Raw genomic sequence first — 25586 nt, 5'->3', positions numbered from 1 at the left:
CCGTCATCATGAAGTGCTTTGAGAGACTAGTCAAGGACCATATCACCTCCACCCTACCGGACACCCTAGACCCACTCCAATTTGCTTACCGACCCAATAGGTCCACAGACGACGCAATCGCAACCACACTGCACACTGCCCTAACCCATCTGGACAAGAGGAATACCCATGTGAGAATGCTGTTCATCGATTACAGCTCAGCATTTAACACCATAGTACCCTCCAAACTCGTCATCAAGCTCGAGACCCTGGGTCTCGACCCCGCCCTGTGCAACTGGGTCCTGGACTTCCTGACGGGCCGCCCCCAGGTGGTGAGGGTAGGTAACAACATCTCCACCCCGCTGATCCTCAACACTGGGGCCCCACAAGGGTGCGTTCTGAGCCCTCTCCTGTACTCCCTGTTCACCCACGACTGCGTGGCCATGCACGCCTCCAACTCAATCATCAAGTTTGCGGATGACACTACAGTGGTAGGCTTGATTACCAACAACGACGAGACGGCCTACAGGGAGGAGGTGAGGGCCCTCGGAGTGTGGTGTCAGGAAAATAACCTCACACTCAACGTCAACAAAACAAAGGAGATGATTGTGGACTTCAGGAAACAGCAGAGGGAGCACCCCCCTATCCACATCTGCCTGTTCACCCCGCTATCATCCAGAAGGCGAGGTCAGTACAGGTGCATCAAAGCAGGGACCGAGAGACTGAAAAACAGCTTCTATCTCAAGGCCATCAGACTGTTAAACAGCCACCACTAACATTTAGCGGCTGCTGCCAACATACTGACTCAACTCCAGCCACTTTAAAAATGGGAATTGATGGAAATTATGTAAAAATGTACCACTAGCCACTTTAAACAATGCCACTTAATATAATGTTTACATACCCTACATTACCCATCTCATATGTATATACTGTACTCTATATCATCTACTGCATCTTGCCATCTTTATGTAATACATGTACCACTAGCCACTTTAAACTATGCCACTTTATGTTTACATACCCTACAGTACTCATCTCATATGTATATACCGTACTCTATACCATCTACTGCATCTGCCATGCCGTTCTGTACCACCACTCATTCATATATCTTTATGTACATATTCTTTATCCCTTTACACTTGTGTGTGTGTGTAAGGTAGTAGTTGTGGAATTGTTAGGTTAGATTACTTGTTGGTTATTACTGCATTGTCGGAACTAGAAGCACAAGCATTTCGCTACACTCGCATTAACATCTGCTAACCATGTGTATGTGACTAATAAAATTTGATTTGATTTGATTTGATTTGAGAGAAGGACTTCATGTCTTATAGAGGCTCCACCTACTTTACACGTTACGTGGCCCCTCCCCCTTTCTCATCTCCATATAAATTCAGCTGTAGCATCAGTCTCAAGGTAGACAGCATTCTCCAGGATCCCGCTCTCCCTCTTTCTCTCACTGAAGAGAACATAATCCAGGTAAGTGTTTCAATTGAATTGCGTCTTACTGAACACACTAATCAAATATCTAAAAGATGAAAGATACATACGTTTGTGTGAATAACAAATTATATTTCATTTTGAAAACTGTAAATGTGTAATGACAAAAAAATTTAAAAATTAAACTAAGTTATAATATTTCAATGATCCATCTTAGTTTTTTTTGCCCCTCTAGATATATTTGATGTACTGTTATCACTTTGTTTCTATACGTTTCTCTACTCATCACAACAAAGGAATGTTTTACTTTTTATAATGTTTAGTCCTGGTGATGGTGGGAGAAACTCAGAGTATTATGTGACAGAGAGGACAGAGAGCGGTTCATGAGCCCACTAATCCCTATTGAACAGCCCAGTGGCTGTGTAGAATGTCTGTTTGGCACTAAACAATACTAGGCAACTACTCAGTTACTAGGTAGGGCTCTGTTTTAGACAGAGACTCCACATAACTCTGCCCTCGTGTTAGTTCTTGTTTTTGTGATTTCTCTTATTGGTTATTGACAAAGACCTAAAAATATAGGAATATATTATGAACAAGAACAATCATAATAGTAATGTAAGATATGATGCTTTTCTTCACAGTTCTTGGGAAGCTCTTCCGATAGAGGATTAGTCATTTACATGTTGATGATTGTACACTGAACTTGGATAACGTAATGCTTGAGTGGAGCTCAGACAGTTTAGTAGTTATAACGGCCGGCCTGTCACCTTGAACCCCAATGGGCAGCTGGGTAACCAGTCAACCATTGACATTTTTTATCAGTCTGTGGTTGACTTTTAGTTTGAATAGACAACAATGGTGGGCTCATTCAAAATGGCCCACAGGCTGCGTGTTCTTTTGGCTCCTGCATGGGTGAAAATTACCATTTTGGACCCTAGCCAAAGGTTTGTGTGCCTAAAATAATTATTTGCATGTTGTACGAATAAATAATTGACTCAAAGCTTTCACAAGTCACCTTGACTAATTTTGTCCTCAAATACAGTAATGACAATTTCCATACCCATCAGATCAGAGATGTTCTGGAGGCCACATCCAGTGGTGGATTTAGGCATAGGCGACATGGGCAGGGCGGCACGGGGCGCACGCTCAAAAATAAATAAATAAATGCAAAAAAAATATTCAGAATGGTGACATTTGCGCCATCGGTTTTCCATCTCTCATTTGCACGTCACGTCAACGATAGCATGTCACCGTGTGGGACTGTGGGTCAATTAACCTTGTCGGAGTGGGCACCCTGATTGTAGTTTGTGAGCTAGGCAGGCTAATGCCTGGGAAGGTCTCCCACTCAGAAGTACGAGATGGGGAAGGGGGCGGGGGTAGGTTGACCTCCCCACTGGAAGCCAGAGGTAGGGGAGGCGGGGGAATCTATCGAATAGCGCACCTCTAACTTTGTACAGTACTAATGCAATTAGTAATGCAATTAGTTGTGCTATTTAGTTTGTGTGTTTCTTGTTTGAAGTGCAACAGTGTAATAATCATGTTCTCTTCTTTATAAGTGTGTTATTCTTTTTGTGTATTTGTGTGATATAGGATTTCTGCAATTTAGTTTTATTCGTGTGTTTTTTGTTAGTAATAGTGTAATAATTCGATTCTCTTTTTAATTTTTATTTATATACTACAATTTGTTTCTATTTGTCTTTGTTACGTCTTATTTTTATATATATTTGTGTATTTCTATAGTTTTACATTTCTATAGTTTTTACAGTTAGTGCAGAATGGTGCTTGTTTTGTTGTTGTTGGGGGATGCGCTGAAGGGGGGTTCGCCCAGGGAGCCATACAAGCTAGAACCGCCACTGGCCACATCTGTCATGTTTTTTAAGTCTAGCCTACATCTCAGACTGAATGATATCGTGAAAAACCAAATCCTCTTCAGTTTAATACCAAGTTCACGTTTTATAATGTTATTAGCATATACTGTATGTGTTTCAACAAGGTCTTCTTCCTCTTTGTCATCTCTCACACAGAGCCGGCATGTCTTCCAGTTTCTCTTTGCGGAGCTTCTCTGTGGGCCGCCAACCCTCCTTCTCTAGTCTATCTCTGAGAGACAGTGGCCGTGCCCACTCCAGAGCCGCTGTGTCCTTTGCCTCCGCCAGCCCCCTGACCCGCTCTGCATCCGTCAGCCACGACATGAACGGCCAGCCCGTCACCTTGAACCTCAATGGGCAGCTGGGTAACCATACCAACGAGAAGGAGGCCATGCAAGGCCTCAACAACCGCTTGGCCACTTACCTGGACAAGGTAGGCGGAAGGTAGCCTCGAGGTTAGAAAAGCTGGTTAGCATCCGAAGGGTTGTTGGTTCAAATCCCAGATCCGCTGGAAATCTGGTGGGAAGTGAGCCTGCAACCAGAGAGTTACTGGTATCAGTATACTAGATGCCATTTCCTGCCGTTGTGCCCTTGAGCAAGACACTTGCAGGTACTAAAAGATGATGGACAATAAACTTCTTGTTGTTCTAAGGTGCGCTCACTGGAGAAGTCCAATTCAGATCTGGAGCTGAGGATCAAGCAGAAAATGATTGAGCGCATCCCTAAAGGCCACGACTTCGAAACCGTGATGGCCCAGGCCCACCAGGTGGAACAGGAGGTGGGTTCCCAACGTCCCTACTTTCCCATGATCCCTTTTGCTCACCCCATGTGACTTCCCATGCCCTTATCTTACCTCTTGCAGCATGTACAACAAGGACACACTGTGTCTATGTATGAGTCATGATATGGATTTACACATTGTTAACATAGCCTGGATTAGTCACATGGCACATACACGTGTGGCCATACACGTACGTGTTTAACGTTAGCGGAAATGTTACCTTTTAGTTAACCTGCGCTAGACCGACACAGCAGACTGTGGGTTAAAGGTTAGTCAGACTAAGGCCACGTATGGAGTGTGTTACCCAAATTCTCTAGGAAGTTTCTTGAGTCAGTGTTTCTTGAGTCAGTGTTTCTTGAGTCAGTGTTTCTGGAGTCAGTGTTTCTGTCAGTGAGGGGAAATGCACCTTAGAGGTGACATTGAAAGTATGCGCGACGATAGAAACGTTCAACTGTGAAATCGTATGTAAAAGTTGAATGCTGACCACGTCTTTTCTCAGGTGAGGTGGAAGACACTGGAGAACGCTCGCCTCATGCTGGAGATTGACAACGCTAAACTTGCAGCTGACGACTTCAGGATTAAGTGAGCGTGGAGGCTGGCGCCGTGCACCTCTCTGTTTGTCATGTCTTTGCATCTTTGCTTCTGGTGTTCAGTACGTCTGTAGCTCTGTTTAATTTCAGGCGAAGGCTGCAACGGGTAAAGCGCTTGAAGCAGGCCTGCAGGTGTATGTTTAGGCAAAGGCCAGTGTGTACTGTATGTGTCTTTTGTAGTCTACAGGACATGTTGACTGGCACCACGCAAACACCACTTAGTAGACAAACATTTGGGAACTTACATGCGTGACTGCGTGTGTGCCAGTGTGTGCTTGTGCATATGTGTATGCAACTGCGATTAGTCCTGTGACTGCACTCCCTTCCTCCCTCCTTCCCGCCCTCCTTCACCCCACCCCTTCTTTCAAGTTTACATGTTATCCTCCTGTTTGTAATGAATTTGTTAAAGTCTTAGTCACCCAAGCTCTCACACTCTCTCACTTCACAATCTCTCACTTCGCAATCTCTCCCAATCTCTTCCCTCCCTCCCAGGTGGGAGACAGAGATGTGCATGTCCCAGTCTGTGGAGAGGGACTGCTTGGCCCTGAAGAAGGCCAAGGTGGACCATGAGCAGATCATCATGTCCCAGAGAGGAGACCTGGACAGCCTGAAGGAAGAGCTCTACTTTCTGAAGAAGAACCATGAGGAGGTGAGAGGAGATAGCTCCGTAGATCAGGACTTTATTTATCCAAAAGCATGAAAGTAACAAAGTAAGAGGACAACTCCCCTAAGGATGATGATATCCCAGCAGACAAAACTAGTTGAAGTTATGTAATCACTATGTAATTTCAACTCGTTTTGCACATTGAGATAGTGGGGCCAGGTGTTCATCCTTAGGCCAGGTCATAACGCTATCACTTGAACCCGGAGTTTTCCCTGGTCTCCTGGTATGAGGAGGTATTTCTGCCTGAAGAGAGACAAGGATGTCCTCTGTCACCATTCCTCTTCTAGCTGGCCATTAGCTGGATAATCACGAAGACCACAGAATAGAATAAGTGGTCTGAGAGGGGAAGCAATGAAGGAGGAGAATAGAGTGGTCCTCTGTTCCTTTCTGCACCGGTGGTGATATCACTCTGCATCCCCTGGGAAGCTGGGATGCCATGGGAAGCTTGGAACCTGCTCGGAGTCTGAAACCCAACACAGGAGGCCCCTTTGTGTTAAGCAACTTGAAGCCAGAGAGTAACCCAGGTCTTAGATTTTTTACTCAAGTCTCCATAGAGGCCCCTCTGATAACATCTTTGCTCACTGGTTGCTCTGCTGTGAATAGGCACACTTCAGACCTGTGTGAAGACATAAGTCACCTTGTACTACTTGTCTGTGGCGAGGGGTAGAATGGTGTGTGTGTGTGTGTGTGCATGTGCGCGTGCAGTGCGGCGCATGCAAGTGTGTGTAGGCTCAACCCTTCCTGTTTCCCTATGGTGTGTGTGCTTTAAGTCGACGACTGGCACCAGAAGTGCTGGGTGTGTTTGGAAAGCAGGGTGTGGTGTGTGGTGCCAATGCAGTGGTACCATATGTTCTATCTATTAGGCTGTACGTGACACACAGAGAAAGGGCATAGTGGGAGGGAACAGGGATCAAGGCACACACTAGGCGTAACATGAGTTCAACTCCATCAAGTATTTATGGAGAGGATGTTAATAAAGTAGAGGGTCTCGCCTTCTCTCTTGTGGGGTGTAGATTTCACTGGAGAACACACACTTTGGAGGACTAATAAACAAACAGAGAATATTCCTAGAAATCATGCAAACGATGACATAGAGGAAAAACACGGGGGGGTAAATATGTTAGAAAGTGAAACACAAATAAAACACGGATGCCTAAGAGTTTCTATTTCCTGTCTTGCTTGCTCTTTGGGGGTCCTATAGGCCAGGTTACTGTGAAGTACTGATGTAATTGATTGATTGTCTCTCTGAAGGACGTGGAGTCTATGAAGGGCCACGTTGCTGATCAGACTGTGAACGTGGAGGTGGACTCAGGCCGTGGTGGACCTGAACTGGGCACAGTTATGTCAGAGCTCAGGACTCAGTACGAGGGCATCGTCAAGAAGAACAAGGACCAGGCTGAGGAGTGGTACCTCAAGAAGGTCAGTGGGGGACTGGCTTGTTGGGTGCATCACCATGCCAGAAACCAGCCACTAGTGTCTCTCAGAGCTGATTATTTGTAACTTGAGATGACTAGAATTTTCATGCAAATCTCCCATTGACATTGCATGTGTATCTCAAGTTGCGTATCATAGATATTATATCCAGGTGAACCCAGGTATTTGAACGCAGGTCTGGTATCTAGTAACATGGCCTACAGCGTTCAGGAACGGAGATGTGGTGTGTTCAGGAACGTGTGTGGTGTGTGGTGTGTTACAGCTGGACACGGTGCAGAACGAGGTGAAGGAGTCTAACGAGGCTCTGAGGGGAGCTCAGAGTGAGCTGGTAGAGAGACGACGCTTCCTACAGACCCTGGAGGTAGAGCTGGAGAGTCTGTACAAACAGGTAGGAACTAGGGACCTTTCACCTGGGAGTTGTGTTGTACTGGGGAACTTAGAATACGGTGTCACCTTAAGATACAGCTGGAAAGTCTGCACAAACAGGTAGGAACCTTTCATCTGGGGGGGTTGTGTTTCACTGGGGAACTTAAATATACCATGCCACTCCAATCTACAGTTTGAGAGCCTGTATAAGTAGGTGACACATAGCAAGAAGGAACCTTGCCTCTATGGGTTATGTTCCACTGGGGAACTTAAAAAATACAATGGCACTCAAAGATACAGTATCACTAAGATCTCACCCTTTGTTCCCACCCATGTTAACCTTAATGTTGACAGCAAATATCACTCACTTCCCCTGACCTTGTGTGGGAGAAGAATTTGTGTTACATAAAGATCCCCGAACTGCAGTAGCTCTCTAACAGTCATATTCAGAGGTCAACAAAGACCTTAGTTGAACAATGTGCACGTGGATGTTAACAACATCTCCCCCTCAGGTGGCAGCTCTGGAGGGTAACCTCAGTGAGACAGGTCAGAAGTACAGCCTGGAGATGGTGCGTCTGCAGACCATGCTTTCCCAGCTGGAGGAGGACCTGTCTCAGCTGCGTCTGGACATGCAGGTACTTACTGGTAGCCCAGCGGCTAAGGAGGTGGACCTGTATATATTTATGTTGTTTACTAAAACAAAAGGACCAATTATATTGTGTTTTATTGCAGCGCAACAAGAATGACTACGAACAGCTGCTCCGCATCAAGCAGAACCTGGAGTTGGAGATCGCAACCTACAGAAGACTACTGGAGGGAGAGGAGACGTGAGTCACCGTGATAGTATATGCCATTTAGCAGACGCTTTTATCCAAAACGACTTGCAGTTATGGGTGGATACATTTTTTACATATAGGTGGTCCTGGGAATCGAACCCAGTATCGTGGAGTTGCAAGAGACCCATGCTCTACCAACTGAGCGACAGAACATGACTATGCTACAGTAAGAAGTCATTAAGGGATGCTTAGTGAGTACTGTATATCCAGGCTGTAGCGTGGGCGCTGGGAGTCGGGAAGCAAGTTCAGGGAGTGCATCAATGAATAAACAAAACAAGAAACACGAACAACGCACAGACAGGAAACAGAAACAGAAACAATGACACCTGGGGAAGGAACCAAAGGGAGTGACATATATAGGGCAGGTAATCAAGGAGGTGATGGAGTCCAGGTGAGTCTGATGACGCGCAGGTGCGCGTAACGTTGGTGACAGGTGTGTCGCAGGACGCCAACCAAAGGGACGATCCCGGGGATCAGCCTGGCGAACCGGCTGAGGCTCAAGAGCCTGATGAGCCAGCTGAGACCTCCCCGGTTGCCTCTGTCGAGGCACGGGAACCTGTTCACCAGCTGAGGCGTGGGAGCCTATCGAGCCAGCTGAGGGAGGGAGCACACGTGAACACAGGCTAGTTCTCCTCTCAAAGGACTACATTATCTGCTTTGTTGAGTTGAGTCTAACAGAGAATTGCTCTTTCCTGGTAAACCAGCCAATTGATGACCATACATGGTAACATCTTCTGCCTGTTTCAGCCCAAGTAATTATTCACTTTTTAACTCTGACCTTCTTTTTCCTTTATTCATTCAGGATTAAAGAAGTTCCCCCACCAAAAAGTGAGTATCATCAGTATATTAACTTCACATTGCTACACTCTCACTTCTTAATTGACACAGGCTAACCTAAGCAAACATCAAAGCTTGGCATTACTCACTCAGCACACAGCAACACATTGATTGGTTGATTTCAGCTGTGACTGTTCACCTGGATGGAGAGACTTTCTTTATCAGTGTGACATGAGGGAATTCCATCCATGGCGTGTGATAAGAATACTATTAATTCATGAATACGTCATTTCATTCTCACAGAGAGAGACTTCAATTCACCTTAACCTCTCAAATGGACTGCATGGACCCACCCTGGTCACGCACTCAATCTTTTGTTTTTCTTCCCTCCTTCCTCTGCCGTTTTTTAAAAACTTTATTTTATTTTATTTAACCTTTATTTAACTAGGCAAGTCAGTTAAGAACAAATTCTCAGGGTTAAGAATTTGTCCATCTCTAATTTGTCCTTCTCCAATTTGTCCTTCTCCAATTTGTCCTTCTCCATCTCTATATATATATATTACTTGTGTTTTATATGGGCATATACAGTGCATTCGGACGAAAAGTATTAGGACCCCTTGACTTTTTCCACATTTTGTTACGTTAAAGCCTTATTCTAAAATTTATTAAATCGTTTTTTCCCCTCGTCAATCTACACACAATACCCCATAATGACAAAGCAAAAACTGTTTTTTAGACATTTTTGCTAATGTATGAAAAATAAAAACAGAAACACCTAATTTACATAAGTATTCAGAACCTTTGCTATGAGACTTGAAATTGAGCTCGGATGCATCGTGTTTCAATTGATCATCCTTGAAATGTTTTACAACTTGATTGGAGTCCACCTGTGGTAAATTTAATTGGTTGGACATAATTTGGAAAGCCACACACCTGTCTATATAAGGTCCCACAGTTGACAGTGCATACCAGAGCAATGAGGTCGAAGGAATTGTCCGTAGAGCTCCGAGACAGGATTGTGCAGAGGCACAGTTCTGGGGAAGGTTACCAAAATACTTCTGCAGCATTGAAGGTCCCAAAGAACACAGTGGCTTCCATCATTCTTAAATAGAAGATGTTTGGAACCACTAAGACTCTTCCTAGAGATGGCCGCCCGGCAATACTGAGCAATCGTGGGAGAAGGGTCTTTCTCAGGAAGGTGACCAAGAACTCGATGGTCACTCTGACAGAGCTCCAGACTACCTCTGTGGCGATGGGAGAACCTTCCTGAAGGACAACCATCTTTGTAGCACTCCCCCAATCGGGAGTTATACTCCCAAGTGACACCTACGGTCTAAGGCATTGCAGTGCTTGAGGTGTCACTACACACCCTGGTTCATTCCCAGGCTGTGTCACAACCGGCCGTGATCGGGAGTCCCATAGGGCGGCGCACAATTGGCCCAGTATTGTCCGGGTTCGGGGAGGGTTTGGCCGGGGGGGTAGGCCGTCATTGTAAATAAGAATTTGTTCTTACCTGACTTGCTTAGTTAAGTAAATAAAATAATATAAAAATCGGGCAATTATGGTAGAGTGGCCAGACGGAAGCCACTCCTCAGTAAAAGGCTTACCCTGAAAGTAGTCCAAGGGCCAAGAGAAACTGTAATTCATGATTCAGAGTTGTTTAAATAGCCGCTATTAACTTGAGGGGATTTGGCCACAAACATTGAACTTTGACTAATTGGGTCAGAGTCGTGTGTATAGGTGGCAGGGAAGTCAGGCGCAGGAGAATCAAACTGAGTGTAATGGAGTTATTTAATAACAATGAACGAAACATACTCCAAACACTAAATGTAACAAATACCAAAAATGGGTACGAGGACCCGTCGCGCACCAATACAAAAATATATACAACACTGAAATACAAACAATCTCTGACAAAGACATGAGGGGAAACAGAGGGTTAAATACACAACAGGTAATGAATAGGATTGAAACCAGGTGTGTAGGAAGACAAGACAAAACCAATGAAAAATGGATCAATGATGGCTAGAAGACCGGTGACGTCGACCGCCGAGCACCGCCCGAACAAGGAGAGGCTTCGACTTCGGTAGAAGTCGTGACAAATTGCCCCCATCACCCCATAGTTTTTTTGTTAGCCATCTGACGATAAGGTGTAAAAAGGTGAACTATCCCTTTAACATCCTCAATTTATTAATTGAAATTGACCCCGACCCTGTTATGTTGTATTCATTTTTAATGGGACACTGCAAGATTTCGAGATTTAGGTTGTTTTTCTACTTTTCTACCCAGAGTCAGTTGAACTCATGAAAACGATTTTTATGTCTCTGCAGTTTGGAGATGATTGAAGTTAGCATATCGTTAGCTTAGCACAATTGCTGAAAGTCTGCTGGTATAGTTGCCAGCAGATCACAACGTTGTATCTGTCTCAATGGTTCTGCCCATGTGCACACAGACACCATAATGAGATACATACAACGCTGCAATTTCTATGCGACTACCAGACAGAGAAAGCTGGACAGGGAATGAGGACTTGGATAGAATCTCGTTGCTTATGATTATCAGTCAAATTAACACATTTGTAAAATATCGATTACTACGTATAGCTTTGTAAGACTATAAATGAACAACCACTTTGGAGTCGTTAGAAGGTCTATGAGAGGAGCTGGCTACTGTGGGAGACTTCAATAATCTCCGAACTGCATGGAAAGACATAAAAATGGTTTCCATGAGTTCGTCTGACTCTGGGTAAGTAGAAAAACTATCGAAATGTCGAAATCTCACAGTATCCCTTTATTAAACCATGTCTGTGTCTGGAATAATATTCACCATTCTTTCTGCCATGAGTCACTTATAAGTCATATTATTTTTAAAACAATATCATGACGATACCCTCACACTGTCAAAATGCCCATTTGCGGTCGATGAACAAAAACCTACTCACCAATTACTGCGGTCACTTATTTTTTCTCCCCATCTTCTCCCGTTTTAGCTTTGCCACCAACAATTGTTCAAATGAAATAAGTTAAATGTGTCAAATAATTATCCAAAGTCATAAGGACACAGCCAGATATTTAAATTTGAGTTAAGTCTGAAGATGACTCTGGCTTAGCTGTACAATGCTACAAATAATACATACAGTACTTGTCAAGAGTTTGGACACACCTACTGATTCAAGGGTTTTTCTTTATTTTGACAAATTTCTACATTATAGAATAATAGTGAAGACATCAAAACTATGAAATAACACATATGGAATCATGTAGTAACCAAAAAAGTGCTAAACAAATCAAAATATATTTTATATTTGAGATTCTACAATGTAGCCACCCTTTGTCTTGATGACATCTCAAATAAGCAAAGAGAAACGACAGTCCATCATTACTTTTAAGACATGAAGGTCAGTCAATGTGGAACATTTTAAGAACTTTGAAAGTTTCTTCAAGTGCAGTTGCAAAAACCATCAAGCGCTATGATGAAACTGGCTCTCATGCTGACCGTCACAGGAAGGAAGAACCAGAGTTACCTCTGCTGCAGAAGATAAGTTCATTAGAGTTACCAGTCTCAGAAATCAGCAATTAACTGCACACCAGATTGCACATCACAGAGTTCAAGTAAGAGACACAATATCAACTGTTCAGAGGAGAATGTGAATCAGGCCTTCATGGTCGAATTGCTGCAAAGAAACCACTACTAAAGGACACCAATAAGAAGAAGAGACTTGATTGGGCCAATAAACATTAGACTGGTGGAAATCTGTACTTTGGTCTGATTAATCCAAATTTTATATTTTTGGTTCCAACCTACGTGTCTTTGTGAGATGCAGAGTAGGTGAACAGATGATCCCTGCATGTGTGGTTCCCACCGTGAAGCATGGAGGAGGTGTGATATGGTGTGGGGGGGCTTTGGTGGTGACACTGTCAGTGATTTATTGAGAATTCAAGGCACACTTAACCAGCATGGCTCCCACAGCATTATGTAGCGATACACCATCCCATCTGGTTTGCGCTTAGTGGGACTATCATTTATTTTTCAACAGGACAATGACCCAACACACCTCCAGGCTTTGTAAGGGCTATTTGACCAAGAAGGAGAGTGATGGTGCTGCATCAGATGACCTGGCCTCCACAATCACCCGACCTCAACCCAATTGAGATGGTTTGGGATGAGTTGGACTGCAGAGTGAAGGAAAAGCAGCCAACAAGTGCTCAGCATATGTGGGAAATCCTTCAAGACTGTTGAAAAAGCATTCCAGGTGACTACCTCATGAAGCTGGTTGAGAAAATGCAAAGCTGTCATCAAGGCAAAGGGTGGCTACTTTGAAGAATCTTAAATATAATATATTTTGATTTGTTTAACACTTTTTGCGTTATTACATGATTCTATATGTGTTATTTCATAGTTTTGATGTCTTTGATGTCTTTCTACAATGTAGAAAATAGTAAAAATAATGAAAAACCCTTGAATGAATAGGTGTGTCCTAACTTTTGACTGGGACTGTACATATAGCGATTGTTCCATAGAATTAGAATGGACATTCCCAACCCGAAACAGTGTTGGTTTGAGTGAACATTAAGTAGCCTCTTTTCACAGGCGATGTATCTCGGACACAACACTTGTTATCCTTATATGTGCATTCTGAGTTGGAGACCCCCCAAAAATGACTCAATGTGATTGGATCTTCTTCGAACTTGGAGACTCAATTCTATTGAGCCTGAGAAAGCTACTTCCTCACCCCCAAGGCTGAGCCCCTCCTAGCCATGATCTCAACAAATGGAGCTGCTCTTCCTCCTGGGGAAGGCCTGCCCACTCCAAGACCTCTCCATCATGGTTGACAACTCCGCCAAACAGACCTTCTTTGGGCCAGTAAAACTTCGAGCCTGGGTGAATTTCGATCTGCAAAACATCAATATTTCACTCAGATGCTGTAAAAAACTATAAAGTGCTGTAACTAAGTACAGTAACATAATACATCCTCTGTATTTAAATAGTCATGCTAACTAATATGTTGACTTGAATTAAAAAAATATACCTTCTCAGCATTTATCTTAACCTCAGATGATATAAAAGTTAACAATCATGTACTATGTTTCAATAAAAAAGGAATACACGGGCCTCCCGGGTGGCGCAGTGGTCTAAGGCACTGCATCGCAGTGCTAGACTCTGGGTTCGAGCCCAGGCTCTGTCGCAGCCGGCCGCGACTGGGAGGCCCATGGGGCGGCGCACAATTGACCCAGCATCGTCCGGGTTAGGGAGGGTTTGGCAGGGTTTGGCAGGGATATCCTTGTCTCATCGCGTACTAGTGACTCCTGTGGCGGGCCGGGCGCAGTGCATGCTGACCAGGTCGCTAGGTGTACGGTGTTTCCTCCCACACATTGGTGCGGCTGGCTTCCGGGTTGGATGCGATCTGTGTCAAGAAGCAGTGCGGTTGGGTTGTGTTTCGGAGGACGCATGTCTCTCGACCTTCGCCTCTCCCGAGTCCATAAATTGGGGAGAAAAAAACGGTTATACACATACACTATATATACAAAAGTATGTGGACACTGCTTCAAATTAGTGGATTTTGCTATTTCAGCCACACCTGTTGCTGACAGGTGTATAAAAGCGAGCACACAGTCGTGCAATCCCATAGACTAACATTGGCGTTATGGCCTTAATGAAGAGCTCAGTCAGTTTGTCAAATTTCTGCCCTACTAGAGCTGACCCGGTCAACTGTAAGTGCTGTTATTGTGAAGTGGAAACGTCTAGGATCAACAATGGTTCAGCCGCGAAGTGGTAGGCCTCACAAGCTCACAGAACGGGATCACCGAGTACTAAAGTGCGTAAAAATCTCCTTTCCTCAGTTGCAACACTCACTGCCTCTGGAAGCAATGTCAGCACAAGAACTGTTCGTCGGGAGCTTCATGAAATGGGTTTCCATGGCCGAGCAGCCACACAGAGGCGTAAGATCACCATGCTCAATGCCAAGCATCGGCTGTAGTGGTGTAAAGCTCACCGCCATTGGACTCGAGCTGTGGAAACACGTTCCCTGAATCACGCTTCACCATCTGGCATTCCGACGGTCAAATCTGGGTTTGGCGGATGCCAGGTGAACGCTACTTGCCTCAATCCATAATGCCAACGAAAGTTTGTTGGAGGAGGAATGATGTGGGGCATTTTTCATGGTTCGGGCTAGGCCCCTTAGTTCCAGTGAAGGGAAATCTTAACGCTACAGCATACGATGACATTCTAGACGATTCTGTGCTTCCAACTTTGTGGCAACAGTTTGGGGAAGGCCCTTTCCTGTTTCAACATGACAATGACCCCACGCACAAAGCGAGCCAGGCCTAATTGCCCAACATCAGCGCCCAACCTCACTAATGGTCTTGTGGCTGAATGGAATGAAGTCTCCACAGCAATGTTCCAACAGTTAGTGGAAAGCCTTCCCAGAAGAATGGAGGCTGTTATAGCAGCAAAGGGGGGACGAACTCCATATTAATGTCCATGATTTGGGAATGAGATGTTCGATGAGCAGGTGTCCACATACTTTTGGTAGTGTGGTGGATAAGGCCATATATGGTCAAATATTACTTTAACGTATGGGACTGCTAAACTAACTCAAGATCAGCGTTTAGAGGCAACTTTACCATACTCTGAGCGGTTACGCAAGGAAACGTCCCTAGGCTAGCGTGTGTAGATACTGTTGGTGACTTGTATAGAGTGAAGGTAAGGTACTCCAGGCCAAGTTGCTCGCTGACAACAGCAAACTGCTATTTACACCAGACATTCAAAGCAGGGTCAGCGGCGTTCCCTTATGTCAGAATCAAATGTACAACTTTGATTCTGTGCTGCTTCCACCACCCTGGCATCAACAGTTTTTACCCCCAGGCCATAAGACTGGTTACCCAGACTATTTGCATTGTGTGACCCCCCCCCCCCCCCCAACCCCTATTTTAGGCTGCTTCTACTCTCTGTCTATCATATATGCATAGTCACTTTAACTATACATTCATGTACATACTACCTCAATTGGCCCGACCAACCAGTGCTCCCGCACATTGGCTAACCAGGCTATCTGCATTGTGTCCCACCACCCGCCAACCCCTCTTTTAACGCTACTGCTACTCTCTGTTCATCATATATGCATAGTCACTTTAACCATACCTACATGTACATACTACCTCAATAAGCCTGACTAACCGGTGTCTGTATATAGCCTTGCTACTGCTTTTTTCAAATGTCTTTTTACTGTTGTTTTATTTCTTTACTTACACACACACACACACACAAATACCTTTTTTTGGTTGGTTAGAGCCTGTAAGTAAGCATTTCACTGTAAGGTCTACACCTGTTGTATTCGGCGCACGTGACAAATCAACTTTGATTTGGTTTGATTTGAAGTCAAGAGCCGTGGCGACAGACTAACGGCAGTTTGTTTCATAAACCTGCAACCAAAGCAAACGCCCAAAACACATCTGTCCCTAGCAACCACAGTAGGTGCAAATATACTGTAAGCCGCAATGTCGTAACCACGTCTCAATGTAAGCCTGTGACTCACTCAATCCCTTCGGTAACACTTTATCTGATCGACTGTGGACTCCGTAACTCATTCGTAAGCAGTAGGTAAGTCAACAACGGAAAGTTAGCCTGTTCATAGGCTGTGTTACAAACCAGAGCCTGTGTCACAGTGTTAGTGTGACCCTGTGACATTCGGTAACCCATCCCCTTCTTCTTCTTCTTCTTCTTCATCCCCTACCTCTCATTGCGTTGCAGAAGAGCCAGAGGTGTGGACCAGGAAGATAGTGAAGGTGGTGACACAGACCATGATCAACGGCAAGGTGGTGGATGAATCCAGCGAGGTGGAGCAGATAGAGGAAGAAGTGAAGAAGAAGTGAGATGGACATAATCGTCTTCATCCTCCTCATCACACCTGAGAAGCCTCCGTCAGACACAAGGGGCCAGCCAACCCACTGGCCATAAAGGGCTCACACTAACATGGCCTGTCTGCTTTTATTCCCATCAGAGTCTTAGTCTTCTCTGTTTCTCTCTGGAGTATCCTGCATTACCTCATTCACATGTCTGGAGATAACGAGATGTACTGTAAGTGAATGGGATGTCTGCCACAGCATCCATTTTAAGAAGTCTCTCAGTTGTCCAATGAAACACCCTCAGTTGTGTCCCCTCCTCTATCATGGTTGTTGTTTAATTAAAGGTTTTGCTTTGTGCATGAAACTATGTATTTCGAGATTTAGGGAACAAGTTGTCCATACAGTAGATCTCTTTCATTTGAGTTGCATTTCTTCTGTTTTGTTTTCCCGACATGCGTCTGTTTTGTATTCTATAAACTTCTGTAAGGACTGAAATAAAGGTTAGTCGTCATTTTATCTTTTTTTGTTTTACCTCAAATACAGCGCACACATTCAGTAACTATCTAACGCACTTCAAGAGTAAAAAATTAATAAATACTCACAACATACTTAAAACACATTCTTTGTATAAAACGATGAAGCTACCCTGTCTACTACAGAGCATGAGCATAATGGCATGTCAGTGCAGATCAGTACGCCTGTTCATATGCGTGTGTGATGACTGCTGTGTAGGTAGGCATGTAGTCTACAACAATGCTAGGTTAGCTAGGTTACCTTGGTGTCTGACAACTCAGACACATCAGACACGTAGGGTGTTATTTATGGGTTTGGACTGTCTATTTCACAAATCTGAGATGTTTTACAAAAGGATTGACTGACAGACAGGCAGACAGATGACTTTTACTAAGTTCACAACCTCCACCAACTGAAAGTCAACTGAGTCAAAAGACTGTGTAAAGCTGAAACACATTGTACAGAATGTAAATCATCATGGTCTCCGGCGTCACTTGCTGTTGCTACACAGACATAATGACATAACCATTACCTGCAAAACCCATTATGCTGTCACCTTGGCATCAGTTACTGATGGTTATTTAATCTGTGAAAAGCAAACAGTGGAAATGGGTGTAAATATGTGGTGGGAGAATGCAATGTGCTATGTAAGTGTGTGTATTTGTATAAGTATTTGCAGTAAGTGTTTGGATTGTGTTGCTGTTTCTGTCCGGGTCTGTGCGGTTCTGTTGTTTGCGTCGCGGTATGTGGGTTGGGTCTGTGTGTCCCTCCCTGCCAGTCTGCACATATGCTTGTATGGTCATGTATGTGTTTCTTCAAAGGCATACAACAAGTCGGGGGAGGGTTCCCAGTCAGACATTAAGCCCTTCTTGGGGGGTGACTGTCTCTGCAGACACTAATCACTGTCACAATGAACAGTTACTGGAAATATGAGTGTGTCTGCTAGGTCTCTTTCCTGCACAGCACCATTCTCAACCAGCCACATCCCCACAAGCTGAGGAGACCAGGGTGTGTATGTGTGTGTGGGGGGTCTTTCCCCCCGACACACCCTCTAAGCTCCCTGAAGACACACGTGAGAAGAGGGGGCTGACGGATGAGGGTGGATGCCACACTATGGGTCCAAAGTCTCTCCTTCTGTCCTTAGTAACGGACACTTTCAGAGATCTGTCATACTCTTTTATTGGCATGGCTCGAGCTGAGTTAAGACTGGGAGACGGAGACTAGTGTGTCATGTCAGCTAGACATACTGTAGTACAGTATAGATTCCGCCCTACTCTCATCCATAAGTCTATGAAACCATCTCACACAGACAGACGGACAGGTGTGTACCCGGAAGGCATTATAAACATGTACATGCTACCTGGCTGTGTCACACACACCTGTCCTGGAAAGACGCCTGATGCATCAAGACAAAGCCGGTGGGACCTTATTGATGAAACAGATGAAGCCCTGTGTAATGACTGTGTACTACTATGTTTGGTAATGCCTCTAATTATCGTTATGGTGCGGTTGAACAACACATGAGAGTTAAGTTGCTCTGTCTGTCCGTCCTTCCGTCCGTCTGTCTGTCTGTCTGCCACAGTGGGATTTCACCATGGGTCAGGAGAACTATTGTTGTTTTATCAGTAGTTCCAGTCAACAAATTATAGTTATATAATATGACAAATATCATTAAGATTCTTAATCTACAAGTCCCATCTCCCATGTGAAAGGGAAATAATTACAATAGCTAGGGCTGTTACTGTGACCATATTACCGCCAGACCGGAGGTCACGAGTCATGATGGCAGTCAAATTCCACATGACCGTTTAGTCATGGTAGCTAGGCTTCTCCAAGCTCTGATGCTGCTGATGGTCATTTGTAGCCTACCAAACTGGCTAACTGCCTGGTACTCAGCACTCCATTGTTCTCTAATCACTCTGACATCAATGCAAATGTCATTGAAAATCGAATCAAACACTACATGAGAGCCCATGTTGCACAACATTTCTATAGGCTATGGAAAACAGTTTCGATGGCCTCTACTAAAAAGAGGGGGCTCCCATCAGCTTCTATAGGCTAGGCCTACAATATTTATTTCTCAACTTTCCTAATATTAACCACATTGCTTCTCTTTACAACACGAGTATAGCCTACCTGGGTGGCATGAAAATATACCACGGGGAAAACGTGCTCCTTTTGCTATTTAAGTGTATAGATGACATGTATGTTTCAAGACAGATGCATGATAATGGTCCAATCTAAATCATAACAAATTTCACACATATATTATTTAGTATATGTAAAGACAAGATTAAATCAAGAATAGTCTGATGGGTGACCATATTAGCCTATCACGTATGAATGATATATTATCACTTGTGAATGATGCCCAGTTAGTCTGCAGTAAGGCAAGAAACAGCACTTTCTTTGCTACTTTTTAAAATCATAGTCGCACACCTCATGTAGCCTCGCCCATAGGCCTATATGTTTTGATACGGTTTGTATCACATCAAAAGTGGCCAAATAACCTCTTAAAATGAAGCACATCAATTTGCTTTACAATGGCATCCATACGCAGTTTCAAGTTTGGGGAAGATCATTTGCACCATAAAAATGCACCTCTGAGAATGGTGTTCTCCCACTAATTGATTGCATTTTGGAACATTTGCGCTTATAGCCTACTGCCGTGTGTGAATTGCTGCGCTTGTAATGTTAAGAGATAGGGTAATAAGCAAAACTTTCTGATCTGTTGCATAAGCCTCATTGCGAAATTAAAACAGTTTTTTGATGCTAGTGGTTGTATTAGTTTGGGACCTATCGCATCCCACAACTGTCCCAGACAGTGTTTGGAATATTTATTTCTTGCACAGAATAGAATAGGTCAACCTTTGTACTATGGGGGGATAGTAGATTGACATAGGCTAGTTACTTTTGCTGTTCGTTAGGCCTACTTATCTTGTTTGCTGACGAAAAGTAATTGTGGGCAGTTCTTCCAACATCTTCAATATGCGCCTCGGAATTGGATATGGTTGCGTGCAGTTGCGTCCCCGATGTCTGTCTTCACTTGAAGCCCATGAGAAGGACCCGATCATGTGATGGGCATTGGCTAATAGAAATGTAGCTATATGAGAGAGCAGTGTGAGTGAGATGTGCACTGGCCGCAAAAGGCATGGATTTTTTTAGGGGGCATTCCGGCCACACAAAGGGGATGCCGCTGGGCAATTTGAGGCATTATCAAGTGCTTGTCAAATTGTGAATGAGAAACTGATGAAGTGTGTACAGCCTGCGCAAAAAAAAAGCAGCGCTCATGCCTTTCATGAGACTTTTAGAGTCATCAATAGAGTCGCATCATGCAGCCTTCGAATGTATTAAAAATCTAAATATATAGCCCAATGTTTGTATCACAACTAAAGTTGCATAAATAACTCTAAATTAAGAATATAGGAGGACCTTTTTCTTTGTTAACCGCTCAACACAGAACAGCTGAATGTGCGCACTCCTTCAAATGATTTGGATAAAATATCCTTTCTATTTCATTCAGCTATGATCAACTGTATTCTTCATACTGTAAAATTATTTATAATAATGCCACAGAATTCTAAGCAAATCTTGTCTGCTAAATGAACTAGTGTAGCCCACAGCAATATGGCATAGCCAGATCAGGGCCTAACTTAAGGACAACTCAGAGTATGCTATTCTGTTCTTCTGAAATAGACTACATTTTCTTCATATCATGTTTCTTTAGAACTGTCTAAAATAAATAATGGATTTATTGTGATGGTGTAGGCTATATTACATGGATTTATTAGACTTTTTAAAATGTAGCTGTTCCAAAGTTCTGTATCAACGGCTTGTAGGCTATGCGTGGAAGCCAGGAGATGCTAAATGTGTCAGTGGAGGCTCCTCAGAGGAGGAAGAGGAGGGCCATCCTCCTCAGTGAATTTCATTCAAATAAAAATAGTAAAACCTTGAGAAAGTTATCCTTCTTAGATAAAACTATACTAAATATATTCACGTCACCAAATAATTGATTAAAACACACTGTTTTGCAATGAAGGTCTACAGTAGCCTCAACAGCACTCTGTAGGGTAGCACCACGGTGTAGTCGGAGGACAGCTAGCTTCTGTCCTCCTCTGGGTACATTGACTTCAATAGAAAACCATAGACTTACACAGTAATTATGACAACTTCCGGAGGACGTCCTTCAACCTATCAGAGCTCTTGCAGCATGAACGGACATGTTGTCCACCCAGTCAAAGGATCAGAGAATGAATCTAGTACTGAAAGCATAAGCTAGCTAGCACTGCAGTGTATAACATGTGGTGAGTAGTTGACTCAGAGAGAAGGAAAGACAATAGTTGAACAGTTTTCAACAAATTGATTTCTTCAAAAATGAAGGAGAAGCAAGAGAGCGAGAGAGAGATTGTCTTTTTTTTCACTTACTTGCAGCTGTCTAGTTTAGTTACTCAAACACCCGGCTCAAACAGAGGAATACTATGTTAGCTAGCTGGCTATGACTATCCAACACAACGCTGGAACTCTTACCAAGTCAAGGTAAGCTTTTGATTTGATTAATTTATTGCCAGTGACTGGGGCCCTCCGTTGTAACTGCTTACTGACTATACAATGTAATGTTACTCCATGATTGTAGCGGGTTTACTAACACATTAGCTATATTAGCTATGTTGACTAGGATGTTACTTTAGCTAATATGGAGGCAACAATGTAGGCTGTGTGTAGCAGTTATGACATGGTTTGGCTTGGAAAAGGTTTTTACGCCTTGTCACATACAGCTGATATGTTGTTCATTGAAGTCCACAAATGAAAGTGAAAAGGTGAGAGGAGGAGAGTGCATTCTGTTGAAAAACTTTTCTTAGACGGAAGCAAACGAAACGGGGATAAAAAGACCTGAATTTGTCCAATAGGAACTCTCGTTTTCAACTGTTGGACTATTGATTACACCCTAGATAAGCTAAATACAGGCAAGAGTCTGCAAGGCGGCATTGAATGTGTCACTGTCTGTCCATATGTCACTGTCTGCCATCCCAAATTTTTCTCTCGACCTGTGTGCACCTACATTGTAAACTTTCATTCAAAGGCTAGGTTGTAGCAATCTCATGATGGGTATAAGGTAAATTTGAGTATCATGTAGTTACCTAAACCTTTCGAGGTTACATTGAACTGGGTGAATGAAATATGAAAGACAGTCATCCAACATGCTGTAATAGAAATAAGGCCATGCTCATGAACAAAAAAATAATCCTCCCTCAACATAAACGCCACTGATATCAGTAGTGATGAAAGAATAAAATCGACTAGAGCAGCCTTTCTTAAAGTATGGGTCGCGACGGACCTGTTAATGGTGGGTCGCAATGTGTCAGAGTAAATGTATAATTATTTCATTAATTACTGGAATTGATTTGGCCAAGTGCATCTGCGCTCTCTGTTCAGTGCGCTCTCTGTTCAGTGCGATCTCTGCTTAGCAGCTATGGGGGGTGATTCATGCCAGAATTAACCCTTGTGAAGCTACTGTGGTGGCATTTTCCTGTATTACCAAATGAGGAGAGTTACAAACTACACACCAGTCAGAGTTATACTTAAACTTCATCTTTAATAAGCTTTAAGCTTTAGCCTTTGACTTTCAACAATTCACTATCTATAAGGAACCACTGAGAGTGACTACAGAAAAATACAAAGATCTTTTATAGCCAAGATACACCCCTCTCAACTTACATGACAAACCACAGATCTTAGGAACTCTTCACAAAGGGACTTTTACTTGAGATAGGAGTATCCCTTAGCCAGATAGCATTCGCTATAAATTATCGCTCAGTTTGGTCTCTAAAACGAGGTTCTAATCTCGTTCCTGGTACTTCATAGTACGAAAACATTACCTCATCCAAGGCATAACTCAATTATCAACTCTACTCCCATCTCAAGTAAATCCCCTCTTGACCCCACTCCTGGACAAGCTCACTGAGGGGAGTGAGCCTCTAGGTCATACACTATCCCAGGATAAGCAAACAGACATTGTGGAGACAAGTAATTGGTTCCCCATTAATCACGCCATCCCTTCACATGGTTTAAGAATAGGTAAAGACACATTCACATATGAAGACAATGTTCCATTCTGTCCTCTTCCCTTTCTGAAATTCTGCATAGCACCAGGGACATGTGAAAGACAAGCCTGACCTCTCCCCTCTCTGGGCCCCAAGTGACTGAGCCCTAGCTGAGGGAAAAGTGCAACTGCCAACACTATAGTCCAAATGGATACATTCTAATGACAAGTATCTCACATAAGCATATTATATAAATAAAACATCTTATTTATCTATGTTACCCAAGTAATTCTGATTCATCCGCCACACTACTGATACCGCTCACCAAGTCACCTAACGTCTTCCTAGTGCCATAAAATAACGTCATGAATTAATATGGACTGTCAATGGAGACAAGTTTATTTCTAAGGCGTCAAACTGCCGACGCGTTCACGTCACGTGACACGTACACATCATATAGACGTAGTGTTCACGTGGTGTTCACATTGCGTAACGTGTCACTGACACGTCACGTGTCAGTTTGCGTGTAAGTTTATTATGAATGATCTTACCATGAACGCCTTAATAACCTTTCTGACGCAGGCGTTCCGCTAGCGATCCACCACAACAACATCTGGTGAAATTGCAGAGCGCGAAATTCAAATTACAGAAATAGTCATATTTAACATTCATGAAATTACAAGTGTCATACATCAAAATAAAGCTTAAAAACGTCTGCATGTGTGACATGTTAGTTTAACTGTCTGTTTAGTTCATCAATTTCATTTGTCGATTTAGCTAAAATAGGCCTATCACCTCAATGCAAAAAAAATATTAGGCTAGTTGATATTGCAGCCACCATTATTGTGTAGATATTCCTATTTCTCGCATCAATACAAACACAAGGGCTTCTTGGTAGCCTAGTGGTTAGAGCGTTGGGCCAGTAACTGAAAGGTTGCTAGATTGAATCCCAAAGCTGACAAGATCAACTTTTTTTGTCATTTTGCCCGAGCAAGACAATTAACCCACTGTTCCCCAAGCGATGAATATGGGGATTTTGATTAAGGCAGCCCCCCACACCTCTCTGATTCAGAGGGGTTGGGTTAAATGCGGAAGACACATATCAGTTGATTACATTCAGTTGTACAACTGACTAGGTATCCCCCTTTCCTTTTCTTTGTTGGAGGTAGTCTAGGTCTCTAGTGGCGCATTCAAAACAACTCGGAAGTCGGCAATCTCTGACTTCCGACTTCAGTGCGTTCAAGACAACTGGGAACTCTGAAATAAATGAGCTCAGACTGGGATTTTTGTTTTGTTTTGAACAGTCATCCAACTCGGAATCTCTGGCATCTTTCTCTGACCTGAAAATCACTTATGTCATGATTTCACCTCGTTTTCCCCCCACTTCCCAGAGTACCGGATTAACAGACACAATCACTGTCACCATGCAATCCTTCATCTATACATTTCTGTGGAGATGTCTTATGGTTAAAAGCAGGGTTCAAATTGAGGGGGTATGTGAGGATATAGGCTTTGTTATAGAGACGTGCAGAAAGCATATGCTACCACTTGTTAGCCATAGGAAAAGCAACGATCCAGATTTTATAAAGCGGTCTAGGCTATAACAATGATAAACTCCATGATTATTTCCTCGGTCTACTAGCCTACCGAAGGTCTTGCATAGCCTAAATATCACAGGATTATTAAATGCTCTGCAATGTAGAGCTATGCCTAATGAAAAATGCCCCCAAATTTGAATCGGTATGGGTCTATGCATCGACCAAACACCTTAACAGATAAAAACATGTATTATTCAGGAGAATCCCATTGAATCAGGCTATTCATTTCAGTGCAGTTGCGTTTTTACGTATATGCTTAGACTAAACGGAACCGAAAACACTCGAGCCTGTTTTGATCACAGATCATGATGTAGTCTGAACATTTAAGCTCTTTGTCATTGATTTAGCCCACAATTGCCTACAGATTTGATACACATGAAGACCTATATTTAATCTGGAATTGACAAACAAAAGCCTGACTAGGATTACGACTTTCCCCCACGTCATATTTATTACCAATTAAGCTAAATGTATTCCTATTAATTTGCATAGGCTAACCATTGCGATTAATGCTTTTTATGAATAAACAGGCATCAGGGTAAACATAATATCGTTTCAATGCCTCCCACACACACATTAATGTTACTTACCTTACAGATCACAAAGTGAGCTAATTTCCACTCCATTCATATGCAAATACATTTGATTCATACACTGGCTTGTCTGGCTGGCATGTTTTCATTTTAAACAGGAATTCCCTTATCTACACAAAACATTTTAGTCCTCAATTATGATTATTTTTAAATCATAGCTCATTAGTACACCCTTGTGGTTGAATATATATCTATTGTATGTCTTATGATACAATGAATAATGTTGAATTAATAAATACCATCAAGGCATACGTTACAATTT

At 43.2% G+C, this 25586-nt stretch overlaps 1 protein-coding gene across 1 annotated transcript; it reads left to right on the top strand.

The window, feature by feature from the left end:
* Positions 1-1389: 1389 nt before the first annotated feature.
* On the top strand, positions 1390-17090 carry LOC139543634 (keratin, type I cytoskeletal 18). The gene is made up of 11 exons (XM_071349919.1): positions 1390-1461; positions 3447-3720; positions 3940-4065; positions 4568-4650; positions 5151-5307; positions 6574-6741; positions 7019-7144; positions 7635-7757; positions 7855-7949; positions 8761-8786; positions 16485-17090. The coding sequence occupies exons 2-11, from the start codon at positions 3454-3456 to the stop codon at positions 16604-16606; spliced, it is 1293 nt and encodes a 430-aa protein (XP_071206020.1). The 5' UTR covers positions 1390-1461; positions 3447-3453; the 3' UTR covers positions 16607-17090.
* The last annotated feature ends 8496 nt before the right edge of the window (positions 17091-25586 follow it).

This window comes from Salvelinus alpinus, chromosome 18 (assembly GCF_045679555.1).
Source record: "Salvelinus alpinus chromosome 18, SLU_Salpinus.1, whole genome shotgun sequence".
In the NCBI taxonomy this organism is placed as follows: Eukaryota; Metazoa; Chordata; class Actinopteri; order Salmoniformes; family Salmonidae; genus Salvelinus; species Salvelinus alpinus.
Note: the sequence above shows the minus strand (reverse complement) of the source record. Positions and strands in the feature narration are given on the sequence as shown.